Source organism: Talpa europaea (assembly GCF_964194135.1).
Source record: "Talpa europaea genome assembly, chromosome: 15".
NCBI lineage: Eukaryota > Metazoa > Chordata > Mammalia > Eulipotyphla > Talpidae > Talpa > Talpa europaea.
The window spans coordinates 29138939-29153311 of NC_140083.1; the positions used below are offsets into that span (position 1 = coordinate 29138939).

At 33.6% G+C, this 14373-nt stretch overlaps 1 protein-coding gene across 3 annotated transcripts in view; it reads right to left on the minus strand.

Annotated features, from left to right (window-relative positions):
* Window positions 1–7986, minus strand: part of NAV3 (neuron navigator 3) — a gene marked incomplete at both ends in the record, with an annotated part of 285289 nt that extends 277303 nt beyond the window's left edge. For all 3 annotated transcript variants that reach the window (XM_084254829.1, XM_084254828.1, XM_084254827.1), the window contains one exon: window positions 7744–7986. In XM_084254829.1, coding sequence (XP_084110955.1) covers window positions 7744–7986 — 243 coding nt within the window. The remainder of the gene's footprint in view (window positions 1–7743) is intronic.
* Window positions 7987–14373: the final 6387 nt, after the last annotated feature.

Here is a 14373-nt window from a genome sequence, read left to right on the forward strand (position 1 = left end):
AACATCCATAGAATGTACAATACAGTTATTCAAAGAGTATTAGTAATTATCATCAGTTTGATGGCTACTTGCTACCAAATTCACAAGCCATCATTTCCAACTGAAGTTTTTGTTCAGAAAATAATATATTTATACTTGAAGACCTATAATTGTGTGGACTATTAATAATTAATATAAATATGTATAGCTAATTTTATTAGAGTAATCCTTTTCTTATAGCTCTTGACTTTGGTATTGATATTTTAATCCAAATTTCACCCATCACATTCTCCTTCTCTTGTGTTTTTATCTTCTCCTCACTGAGGTACTAGATCTTTCCATGTTGAATTCATCACCATCTTTCTAAAAACAGACTAGTCATGTCATTTTGACATCCTACCCATGTCTCTACAGAGAAGTCCAAACTTCTTACTGGACATTTAATGCTCAACTTTCCACTGCCTCAACTAAAATAATCCCTCTTGCTTACATCCTAAATCCTAGAATTAGATAAACCATAGTTTTCTAAATATAGGATGGTATTTCCCACTTAGGTGATATTTTTTCTAAAATGTTCTTCTCTCCCATAGGTATGTAATTAAATTAACTTCATGCTTGAGAACATGGTTGAAATATTACCTTCACCATATATGAAGAATTAATCACTGCCTCCTATGTTCTACTAAAATTCTTAATATTATAATTGGCACTAGCCTATAAGGTATTTCTATAATATTAGAAAATAATGGAAATAAGTGTTGGTCACCAACTGTGTTCTAGACTCTGCTGGCAAACAGATTATATGTATTATCACGCTTTTCACTAATTTTTTATAAGGTAGTTTTTATCACTGTATACATTTTATAGGTGAAAAATTGGGACTTACTTAATTTGCAAAGGTCACTTTGCAAGTAAATATTAGAACATACCAAAAAGAAAACTGTGATCGGCAGAAGTAAAATACTTCAAACGGCATGAAGACAAGAGGGAAAATGCAAAGTACAAAGAGATGTATTTTCAAAAGCCATTGGTAATGTCTAGGAAAAAAGAATAAAAATCAGAGATTAAGAAAAGTGAAGTAAGTGCAAAGATAGGGATAGTGGTAAGAACACTATTTACTGTTTCAGGAAATATATCTGCAAAGTTAGAAAGATGGAGTGAAAAAGTGCAGCATGGTGAAAAAAATATTAAAAAATTGCTATTATTATAAAACAATTATTATTATTATTATTATTTAAAAATTAGTAGAGGGCTTCCCCTGGAGGCGCAATGGTTGAGTGCTGGGCTGCAAAGCTGCCCGCAGCCTATGCAGCGCCAGTTCGATCCCCAGCCACTGGCGAGGGTCCCACATGGCACGCAGGCCTCTCTTGCCGCCTGCTGCTCCCCTCAGCAGTGTACCTCGTCAGTCTGCCTGTTCTGCTCTCCACTCTGGCTCTGGTGAATTCTCTCACTCTCCTGCGCTTCTGACTGTACAGAGTGCTTGTATTAAAAAAAAAAAAAATTCAAAAAGCTTAATTGACTAATCCTTTCAGGTTCCAACAGAAGTTTAATCTATATCTTTGGTCTCCTTATTTGATATTCTTTTAACTATATCAGAGAATATTTTAAGGTTAAGATTGAGGATAACTTTTGAAGAAGTTATAAATATCAATATCAATAATAAATAAATATCAATCAATCAATATCAATAATAAATAAAATCAATCATAAATATCAATCATAGAGCAATTATTCTGCTTAAAAATGAATGGCATGCCTACTGATTCTGTATCCATAAATAATATATTTAGTGACTTTTTTCATTGAAGAAAAGGAAGGCATCTGTGATAATAGAATGGAACAAACTAAGATTTGTATTTATTCACATATAATGTATACCCACATTTTTAGTAATTTCATAGTTTAAAACATGAGATATAAGTCTTTAAAGACTGTACATAACGCAAATTAAATGACAGGCAACAGTATAAGGTTGCCACACATGGCCTCTCTGGTGGGTTAAAGACAGAGTTATCAAGCTATTGCCAGCCACTGCAGCATGAGTTCAATCCCCAGCCGGTCAGGGAGTAACCCACATGGTGCAGTAGAACTCTCCTGTGACGCCCACAGCTCCCCTCAGCAGTTTATTTCAGTAGATCTGCCTGTTCTGTTCCCTACTCTGTCTCTGGTGAATTGGAAAAAATATAGGATAATAAAAAACTGAGCCTTCTGTTAGGCTGTTAGGAGACAAAATACTAAAATTCAAGTATCATGACAACATTCTTCATACCATTTCTACTACAAGGGCAAGTCCAATTAAAAGGACCATTAGCAATTTAATTGTGAAAGTTGGAGCATGAGCTACAATGAAAAAATAAGTAATTATGTTTCTTTAAATATAAATAACTAAATGTGCAAGCACAGCAGAAACAGGCAAAGAAACCGGAATCAACTAGGGACCTGAGTGCTGACCTATGCAGCTGTAAACCCAGCCAGCTCTGGAAGTGCTACCATGTGAGCAAGCCAACAGCAGTGTCAACAGTCCTCAACAATCAAGCATCTTCTCCAAGAAGGAAACAGCTGGAGGCCAGATCCAGTCATTTACTCTATTGACATCTGCTGCTCTATTTCTATCATGGGGTTTCTTTTATTTATTTCTATTATTCGGACAATTCAGTAGAGATCATGTGTCAACTTAATTGTCTTCTCTTGATAATTCTAGGCACTAGGGTACAAACAATGATTTATTTGCAATTCACTAGCAATGCTCATTAAATATTAAACTTTACTGGTTTATATAGAAATCAAGTCAACCAATAGCCCTTCTCTCCCCTGACACTAGCACAAGTTTTCATTAGTGCACTGTTGTTTATTGGTTAAGAATAATATCTTCTGGAGCCACACACCTATGGTTTGAATTCCTATTCTACCACATTCTAGCACTGTAATACTGGTAAACACAACCTCTCTCAATCTCAGTTTCTTTACCTGTAAAATGGGATAATAACATACCTATAGCACAGGCTATCGTGAGAGCTGGATGGAATACTCCAGGCAATGCTTGACCCAGTACCTGGCATACAGCAAGCTTTAATAAACTAGGTAATGCTAATTCTTCTTTGCTATTTCTCCTAAATATCACTGTCAGTATTATTTTGTATAAGAGTTGTTCCCAATGTTGGCCTAATGAAGACTGCCTCTCTAGGATCTGACCCAAATCTTCTGCTTTCCATAAAAAAGTCTATGCAAATTATAATGAGTTACTCACTAGGTTTTTTTCTTCACAATCCACTCCTCAAAAGGATATTTTTTACAATAACATTTTTTATTGAAGTACCATTGGTTTACAATACCGTTTATGATACAGGGTTTTCTTATCTATACTTCAGTTCTATCTGCCCATTAAATTACAACTACCTGAGAAAATCTTTTCTGATTTCCCCATCTAAAAAGGATTTCCCTCAGTCCTAAAATCTTACAAAAGTATCCTACTCATATAAAACATTTGCTTGTAGATATTGTAATTTGTTTCTTAAAAATGTCCAATTTACATAACGCTTTTGAGAATCTTCTATTTTTAAAGGATTAGAGCTAGCAATATGTAGATGGAACTGTAGAAAATAAGCTCTACTGTCACTGTCCTTACAACTAGTCAAGTCAGTAAGAAAATCAAACAAATGTCTATACTACCACATACGTTAATTTCTCTACTCTTTCAAGAATTCTCTAGATCTTCTCAGATGTAAGATGTAAGTAAATTTCTCTCCCTTAAGACCTCCATGATAAGTTTTCTTTTTTTGCTTTAAATTTTTAACCGAGTTTTTAAAGAATGCATTAGTGAGATTTGGAGGATAGGGTTCACCTAGGAAAAATATTCCAATTATATCATGAAGAAAAACTGTACCATCATAGACAAGCAAAGATTTGTAGAGCCAAACCTGTTCAAACTCAGGATTTTGGCACGTCTAATCTTCTGAGGGGATTCCAGTCTTTCTAAACCTTAGTTTATTTCTCTATAAATATGGATAATAATGACTTCTTTGAAATGTCACTAGAATAAAATAAGAAAATTCCTATAAAATACAAGGTAGGGCCTCCCCAGTGGTGCAGCGGGTTGAGTGCAGCACTGTGAAGCTGTCCACAGCCTCTGCAGCACAGGTTCAATTCCTGGCCGGCCAGGGAGATACCCACATGGCGTGGCAGACCTCTCCTATCTCGCCCATTGCTCCTGTCAGCAGTATTTTCGGTCCATCTGCCTGTTCTGCTCCCTGCTCGGTCTCTGGTGAATCCTCTCACCCTCCCATGACTCTGGCCTGTACCCCAGCACTGGTATAAATAAATAAATCTTTAAAATAAAATACAAGGTAGGTGAGCAAAAAGTTATTTTTTATAATAATGTGAAAAAAATCTTGAGTTGGTACAAGCAATCCAAAGGGAAGAAGTAGGCCAAGATTGAAAAGAAGTTAGAAATGAGAATCAAGGTAAAAGAGAGGTGGCAGAGTATGTTGAAATGATTTCTGGGGCTAAAAACTGAAGTCCAAGGAGGGAGTTTTCGGTGGTAGATATGGCCAAGGAACTTTCCTAAATGAGGCTGTCTAATGCTTAATTGTATGTTATTTACTGAGCCTTGACAAAGTCAAACCTTCTTCCTTAACCTTAATCTCCAGGTTCTTAAGTTCCAAAGCAAGGTCACTTTCTTCCTCATTTGGGTGAATGCCCAGGAAGAATGGAAAAATCAATCCTTATGAGGAGTGACATTAGAAAAATGAAGAAAAGAAATTATAACAAGAGATAGCTTGTAGAGCTTTCAAATGTATGTGACATGGGATCTGGGACTAATATTATTTATTTGTTAAAGGACAGTGAGACTAAGCAGTGTAAGGATGTGGGACACCCAAGAAAGAAATGGAGAATAGAGTAACTAAATGGAGCTATGATAGAAAAAGAGGAGGTAACAACAACTGAATCTGGAATGCCTGAAAGAAAAAATCATAAAACATGAAAACTAAAGTTTTTTGCTTAAGCAGGATGATGACTATTTTGGATTAATGTAGTGCATAGTCACAGGAGGAGAGGAGAGCAATCTGGAATTACTGTAATAATTGATAGAAAACAAGGGTCAGAACATGAGAATGTATATAAAGTAGTAAGTTCAATCTGTAATACAAAAATGAAATCTCTAACTTCTAAAATACTGTGGAATGTGAGATAGGCATGCTTCTTATCAGATATTAGAATAAGAGCTGAGGATTAAATGACAGCTATGATGGCATTAACACTAATCAAAAACAAGAACAGGAAAAGTAAGTATTGAATCGAAGACACATTTCTGACATTGTAAGATGTAAGTTTGTTCTCTCTAACCAGACCATCAGGCTGTTGGTGCGAGGACTAGCAGAGCACTCCACATAAATGTTTCTTAATGACAGTCATCTATTGTGGGCACTATCCATGGTCTTGTTTTGCTTCAAAATAAAACCCATAATTTTTAGCTGGGTACATGGCTGACCTAGAATAAACACTACATTTTCCAGTATCCATTGCAGCTAGATAGGACCTTAGAAATATAAACAGGCCAAAGGGATATGGAAGAATCCTTAATAAACAGGATGTGTCTTTTTAATTGAGTAGAACTCTATTATCCACTCAAGACTGAGGGATGGATGCCACAAACTGATGATGGTGGGCAAATCAGTGAGCTTGGTTCCCGGACAACTTCATGAAGTCACCCTATCGGCCACAGACTACTAACTGCCAGACATCTTTTACATGAAAAAGAAATAAACTCCTATCGTGTTTATGCTATTGTTGAGTTTCTATTATGTGTGGCCAATCTGATTCTCTCTAATACAACCTGATCATTTTTTGCTATTTTCATTAGTTCTATTTTTCAACGGTTTACAAAAAATTAAGCATAACATTTTTAGTATTTAGAAAAATTGTAACATGCTGAATGGACATTCTTTACATTTGTTTGAAAAAGGTTTTAATCTGCTAAGTGGCATGGTAAAAACATGGCTATAAAAACAACATTGTTTATCACAGAGTCTTATTGGAATATCAGATATGTGATTGCTATGTTTGCTAACCAAAGGAATCAACCAGAATTCTCTTGAAAACACTATTTATAGAGGGCAAATCTTAAGCCAATGCCAGCTAGCAAACAGGATATTTGACTAAGCCTGTAGAAAGGACAACCATGGTCAGCAGACAGAAAACAGCTATCCTATCTATTTTTTCCATCTAATCCAGAAAAGTCTTTGTATATACAAAGACCATTAGGCCAGATTGTATGACATTCACTTTTAATTATTTTCACTAAGTTAAATATTTTATCCCTTTGTTAATAATTCCTTACACTGGACTGAAGACCCTAAGCCCATATAATTAATTATTTTTAACAGACTTTTCTTATGTAAACAATGCTTTCTTAAAAAACAACAGGAATAATATAATTTAGAGCTATATGCACTTTATAAAAGCACTCATTCCTAACCCCATGTTTTTTAGATAAATGATCCAAAGAGACAAATGAATTTAACTAATTCTCAGAGTAACTGTAAGTTCATTCATTGACTCACTCATGTTTAAATCCATTCAATTACTATTTAATTATCACACATAAAGAATTCAGATGAAGCTATTGCACAAAATAAGGCTCTATCTTCTAAATATTTTCAATTTAGTGGGGATAACAGGAAGAATTAATCCACATAATTAAAATGCACAATGTAAGTAACATTGTAAGGCTTTCTATAGATGAAAAATCACAAAAGAGAAAAGGGAAAAGGCTGCCTAGCAAAGCCTTTTTAAAAAAAGTTGCATTTGGATTGCACCTTAGAGGATTTGAGCAGGTGAAGATGAATGGAATAGGCATAACAGACTAAAGGGATGGCATTCTTTTTACCTAGTTGAGTTTACCTAGATGAATTTTTAAAATTAGATTATTTTTAAATTATTTTTAAATAGGGTGGTAGGGCAAAATCAAATTATTCCTTAAGAAGCCAGAGGTGAGAACTATAACTTGGAAAGCTTCACATCATAGTTATTGCTGCATTAAAAAGTCATGTTTTCTAAGCTACAACTGAATCCTCGTGAACTTCATCAACTACTGGGGTATGCTAGCCCTTAGCATCTGGAGAAAATGATTGTAGTATGGCTTAGAAACCAAAAGCTATGAGCTACAGCTCACAAATGTCATAAAATAAATGACTGAAAAGACGTCAGTAATAAGTAAAACAGTAGGGTTTCAATTTACAAGTGAAAATCCAGACAAACGCACAGTATCAAGGAAAATAGTATCTTTTTTCTTTCAAATTGCAATGAATTAAGCAGTCTAGCTATAAATATTCAAACAAAAAGTATTTAAAATGAAAATGGCATTTAGAGAAAAGAGAGGGTCTGCATGAATTTTTACAAATAAATATTTTATATTGTAATATGCATGAGAAATAGGCTCCCCTTTTCTTGTATGCATGATAAGTTATGATTATCAGCAATAGAGTAATATCTAGGACTAAGTAGGTACTTCATCAATAGTAGTAATAAGTGATCAGTAATAAGTAATAGTAATAAGTGGTAACATGTCTCTTTAAACAATTATGTTCAAGACTTTTGCAACTATAGTTAGACATAGGCTAAATATTCAGCTTATTAGTTAAAAATATACTTTCTTGTACCAGTATTCCTCTATTAATTCCCATTTCACAACATGCTTTATATTGTACCTAGGAAGAAATTTGCATTTTAGCTTTATAAGTCTGCAGGTAATTCCCAGTGACTAACCTTGCTGTCTTCTGTCTCCTTAGCTTTTCCTTGGAGGGCTTTCTTCTCTCCAAATTCACAGGTTGATTTTAATGTAAACTGACAAGAAAGCATTGAGCTCTCTCTTTCAGTAAGTTCCAAAGGTCTTGAAGAATAGTGCTGCGACCCAGTAGTGCCAAGATTTGGTATCGGAAGAGCAGTGTGAACAGGCTTTGACCCAACAGCTGGCTGCCTCAGTTTTGAGGAAACCCCAAGTACAGGCATGGCTTCTATAAAAGTATCTTCTGCTGCCAAAAAAAAAAATGCTTCTAACCTCAGACTGGTAGACTCCAACTTTAGTATTTCTAGAACACGAATACTTTAAATAAAACTAGCAGTCTTTTTGATACTAAAAAAAAAACTAATAATATAACCTTCAGGAAGAGGCAAAACTTCCCTTCATCTTTTAAGTTAAGTATCTTTGTTTCTTGCTGGCTCGAATTTTCATTCTCTCTCTCTCCCTTCAGTGAGTCATTGTCTATGTAATATTAAATACTCCTTAGGGGAATATGCTTTTCTTGAAGGTAACTGCTACAAAGCTCGTTCTCTAGGATTAAAGAGCTCCTAGTTTTCCTTTTCCTTTTCACTACAGCAGTCTAAGTATAAGCACTGAAAATTAAAAAAAAAAAAAAAGAGCAAAACCAAAGGAAAAGTCCCTCTGTGCAACTGTCAAAGCAGTCAAAAGACAATAGTGGAAGGACAGGCATTCTTCCTGACTGCAGAAATAACCAGTCTACATTCTCTTTTTAAAGAAAATCATATTTCCCCCAGCATTTAAAAAAAAATTAAAAAAAAAAAAAGAATGGATGCGATTAATGGCCAAAACAAACAGCTGTTGGAAGAACTTTTAGCCCGGAAACAATCTCAGCAATGAAGCTGTTTGTCTGATTTCCAGCTATTTTTCACTACTGACAACCATGAACCATGGTGTGCATTCTCTGTTTCAGTCCATGAAATCAGGTTAAATTCATGCAATAGTGCAACTAGCTAAAGCTGCTAAATCATTCAGCAGACCATGCTTGCCTAGATTATGAAAACCTACTAAGTACAGAGAATAGGGTACCGGATATATAGTAATCACTGTTTCTACATTTAAAATTGATAATAGAGATATTTACAACTATTAAGTATGTGGAGTGTACACATAGCAGTTACTCAGCTAAGCACTTAATGCATTATCATATTTAATCATGGAATAACTCAAGGAGAGTCACATTTATTTTTTCCACTTTCTAAAATGATAAGATTCAGATTTGTTTTAGTAATTTGATCAGAGAAACTTTAAAATTCATCCTAGAAACAATTTAACATAACATTCTCATTCAAGATCGTAAGTCAAACTTAAAGTTCTAAACTTCTACAATGTTTCTGAATGCGTATTCAATGATTATAATCTATTATAATCAGATTATGTTAGATTTTGGTAAAAGCATGACAGGATCTTAAATAAAAACCAGGGGTAATATTTATAAATACATATTCAAACATATATTATTATAATAGTTAAAGAGTTGGACTAAGATAATGAGTAAACAGAGAAGTTCCTCCATCATTAAGTATATATATGGCAGTGCTGAAATTTCAATAGCAATTTTCCATCAAATAATAGGAATTTATTTGATTATGTAATCCTCATGCTTTCTTTGAAGAATGTTATAAGAAACAAATTCACCTTTTCTCCCTAATTTCCATTAGAAAACTCATGTTGCATATTTATAAACTATTTTAAGAACTTGGTTAATATTATTGCAAGTCTAAAGATTAAGGAGATAATAGAATAATGAGTATATACTTAGTATATATCCAGTAAGTGATGGTGATTATCAAAGTCATAACCATTATTGTAGAAAATATCTTTCTGAAGTAAAGAAATTATTTTCTTTGTATATTATTTCCGGCTCTATCTATGATTATGTACTTTTAGGTAAGGAGTTATTTGTAGATAAAAGGACAATTTACAGATAAAAGAGCTAAAATCTAACATTGAGTGTATATGTTCTTCTGATACAAAAATAAAAGTAAAAAACAAGGTAGAAATCTTTCCAACTTCTCAAAAAGCAACCCAACTGGACTTTGTACAATGGAATATTAAGAAACAAATACAACACTCATGGTGACAAATGAAATGACCATTTTGAGGAAGTAGTTAATTTATGATTTACAAGCCATTTAACACATGCTACTTCTCCCAGAAACTATATGATATTACAAAGTTGGAAATGTTCACATTCCTAAAATGGGATTTAAAATACACAAGAAGAAATATGCACCCTATAATTCTCACATAGCAAAATGGCATACCTAAAATAATAGAATTTGTGAGGAAAATAAGTTCTGACAAGACCATTCAAAATAAATTTAACTTTGGGAGTAGATAACTAGCAAAATTAACATTGGTACCTTGGAAAATAATTTGGACCACCCAACCAGCTCAACCTAGAGTTAGGAAAAAAAAACAAAAACAAAAACCAAGTGAGTAGAAGTACTGGCAACACTTCAATTAGAATTGGTGGTAAAAGTCCAGTTGAAAATCAAACACTGAGCCCATAGGCTGACCATTAAAACAGGCACAGGGTACAGAGCAGCTGCCACATTTAGGAGTTACCCAAACAGAGATGCTCCTTTCTTAAAATTTTCTTGAATTGACTCTAAAGAGCTCCATTGGTTATACAGCAACAAAATGAGGGTTTCTCCTCTCATCCAAGGTTATACTTATACTCTCAATTTTCTCTTCCTTTGGCCTAGAATAAATCACATATAAGGACATGCAGCTTTTATGCCATACCAACATAATTGTACTGACTAATACAAAATTAGCTAATTAGTATTTTATTTTATTTATTAGTTATTTAGACTATATGCTCAATCAGAACACTGTAATTCTTAATACATCAAATAACTTTGAAATACCTTTTGCATTTAGAAAATATCAGGGTTCATAGAGTTGTGCTGCCTTTTGTTCAATGACTGAATAACATTCTATATAATTCTGCCTAGTTTCTGGTTGTTTATGATATGAGAGTAAATCAGATCCTTATTAATCTATAATGGTTAGATGCATGAGTAAAGAGATCCTTCTCTTTTTCTCCAATCCATCCTGAAACATATTATTGCTCGTTCACATTAGACCTCAAGAAACTTTGTTGTTTTCTTTAGTATCCTACATCTAGCTGGGAAATTCCCTTTAGCCTTAGAGAAAAATAATTTGTAGTGACAGCTATAAAAGACTTGAATGGCTGGGTTGGATTGGCTTCTAGATCTAATGAGGAAATTTAAATGATAAAAAGTAATATAAGATATAGTGTGCATGCAGTCAAAATTATGCTTCAGACCTGGCTTGAAATCCTTGAAAAAATTAAGTCTGTTTTAAAATGTCTCTTGCCAGAATCCCCATTGGCATCATTTTATTCAGATATCTGGGAAAAATTTGATGCATAGAGAAGTTTTAGCCATACAGTATATTTGGGGAGGCAGTAAGCCAAGATATGCCTTTATTGTGGTCTTGAGTAAAGGAATAGAAGGTAAAGCAACCGACTGAAACATAAACACAGGTGATGAGTACAATAAGCCAATAATAAGAGTTAATGCCCATTTAGAAATGCACATGATGTCCACTAAATGAGCAATGCAGGAGAGGTGGAAACTGGTAACATTTGCTCTATAATATACATTTACCATCTTCAGCCTTCCTTACAATATGCTACTGATGTAGTTAATGGAGCAAATAAAATTCATCAAATTCAGAAGGCTTCTTAACCATAAAGTATAATGAAAAGCAAATGTAGTGAGCTTTGAAATGGCATTGCACAATGATACTCTCCCTTTTACTCTCAGCCCCCAGAGTCAAAAAGATACACATCTGGAGAAAGGACAGCTATTTTATTAAAACAAAATCACTTTGATAGCCTTGCCAGAGAAACTTCAGTGCTCCAGTAAGACAGTAGACCTTACAAATCTAAATACTCAAAATGAATATTCACAACTTTAAAAAAAGTTGTACATGAAAAAATTATTCCTATTACCATAAATACTCTCAAATAAAGTATATTTTGAAGAGAAAGATACCTCAAACCAAGTCATGACAGTTTTGTCCTAGAAAAGGCAGATGAACAAATTTTTGAATGACAGTATCTAAGAACATTTTTAATAAAGTGTTTCTTTCACTACTGTTTCCTTGCTATGTTTATTATTTTCAGTTACTTTTAAACATTCCATATAAATAAGAATTGGCTAAAATACAAACGTTGACGTAGTGAAATATAACAGGTTAAAAGGTATCAAAAATGTTTACAAAGCCCGTTTCATTTAGTTGCACAGAACTTTTGGAATATTATACATTCAAACATGTCAAGCATCCTAGGGCGTGAAATACAGCCATTGCCTTTACTCTTTCCAAGTAAAATTAACTATTCCCTGCTTTATTTCAAGTATATAGAAGTTGCACTAAGATTCTTTTAGAAATTAAGAAATCGTCTAAAGTTCTCTTTTTCAACTTTACTTATTTTTATATTTCAACACAGGTTAAAACCTGTGATTTTCATCCAAAAGGTAAGTTAAATTAATCATGGTCTGAAATCAGGATATAGTTAATTTAGTTCCAGCAAAGATTCCAAATTTCAAACATAACTAATTTTCATATCCACTCTAGGAGACCACCCAGAAAAACCACCCAAATCAATAACTTCACAAAGGTGGTCTTTTATCAGATCATGCAACATCTGGGGATATTTCATAGCAGCTGTGTGTCTATGAGTGTGTGTGTGTGTGTGTGTGTGTGTGTGTGTGAGAGAGAGAGAGAGAGAGAGAGAGAGAAAGAGAGAGAGACTGAGATGAACAGACAAACAAGAAGGGGAAAGATGAGAGATTCTGTGAAATATGAATGGAAAATTGGAAAATGTGAGATTGACAACATGAGTCTAAGGATACTATTCTGGTCTTTTTTTTATCCTTACACAGTTTATTTTTTTCTAACAAATCTTTATTCTTTATCATTTTATTCGTTATGCCTTTCAAAAATATATATTTAAATTTCTGTGCTTCGATTTTAGTTTTTTTATTTTTTTATATTTTTTCACTAAGATAACATGGTAAGAACATATGATTCAGAACATTTAGCAGCTTTATCAGCAAAACAAAATCATATTTACATTATGGCAACTGTTTAATCCACTAAAAAGAAGTAGAGATCAGCTATCGAGCCAATCTCATCTGAAGTAGTCAATACATAGTCTTTCCAGCCGGATGCAGTAACCTTATTTTCAGTAGCCCAGAAATAAAATAAGGCCAATAACTGGAAAATATATTTCTCTATCAGGGACATTTAATTCATTAGATTCAGAAACATATGGGAAACATAACCTATAAAGATATAAGCTTCAAATGCAAACTTTTAAAATTAAGTAAACATGTTAGTTTTACTTTTCCTTTTGATTAGTATTTTGCCAAAACAGTTTTCTTTAAATATCTCCTTTAACAGGTATTATTTCCATTTGACCTCACCCTCCATCATCTTGGCCAATCAGGTTTCTATGATTATGTTAATGTCAAGGAAAATATCCCCTTCATTCCCATATTATCTAAGTGTGAATGTTTCCTTTGCCTTGAAATTTTACAATGGATAAATGATTTATGACAGCAATAGAAACAGTTGTCTAACTCTCTTACATATTTCTTTGCTATTGGTTTTATGAATCACAAATATATTGGCCTAAACAAACTTCTTCCTCTTTCCTGTCTATATGCTCGGACCACCAACAAGGGGTTTATCTCTAAAATCTATAAAAAATAAAAAAAACATATTCAATTTAACATCGGAAAAAATAATCCAATTAAAAACTGGGTAGCAGATCTGAATGGCAGTTCACTACAGAAGTCAAATAACATGGGGAAGCCATGTTAACCATGGCTCTTAATGAGGGAGTTATGGGTCATAACAACACCAGGAGAAGGACACATATTAAAAGGACCCCAAACAACAAGTGTGGCGAGAATGAGAACGAGGAACCCTATGACAATGTTCATGGGACTGTAAATAGGTACAGTCATTTTGGAAAGGGATCTGGATTTACCTTAAAAAACTAAAAATGGAAATACCATATAACCCACCCATTCCCTACTTGGGCATCTATCTATCCAAAGAATAAGAGACCATCAACTCAAAAAAAAAATCATATGCTAACAATGTTTATTGCAGCATTTTAGCTAGGACATAAAAATAACCTAAGTGGCTACAGATAGGAGGTTGGATCAAGAAGATACAGCATATCCACACTATGGAAATACTATTCAACCCTAAGGTTGTATTACAGAAAAATGGAAGGAATTCTACATGATTTTGTATAGTAAAGCAAGTTAAAATAACAAGAGAGTAGAAAAATTCAACAAAGGAAAATACTTTTAAAAACTAGCAGACATGAATAAATGAAGTGAGGTTTCTGAAGTTAAGAGGGAGAGAAAGGAGAAAGGGTAAAAGGGATGAAGATGATAAAAAATAATTAAAAATCTAAATTATTGATTTATTAATTGGCCATAAGCTTGGAGCTCAGGGAAAGTGGATAATGAATTGACATCCAAGGACTCTCTTTTGTCAAATAGAGAGAACTGGGTAAAAAG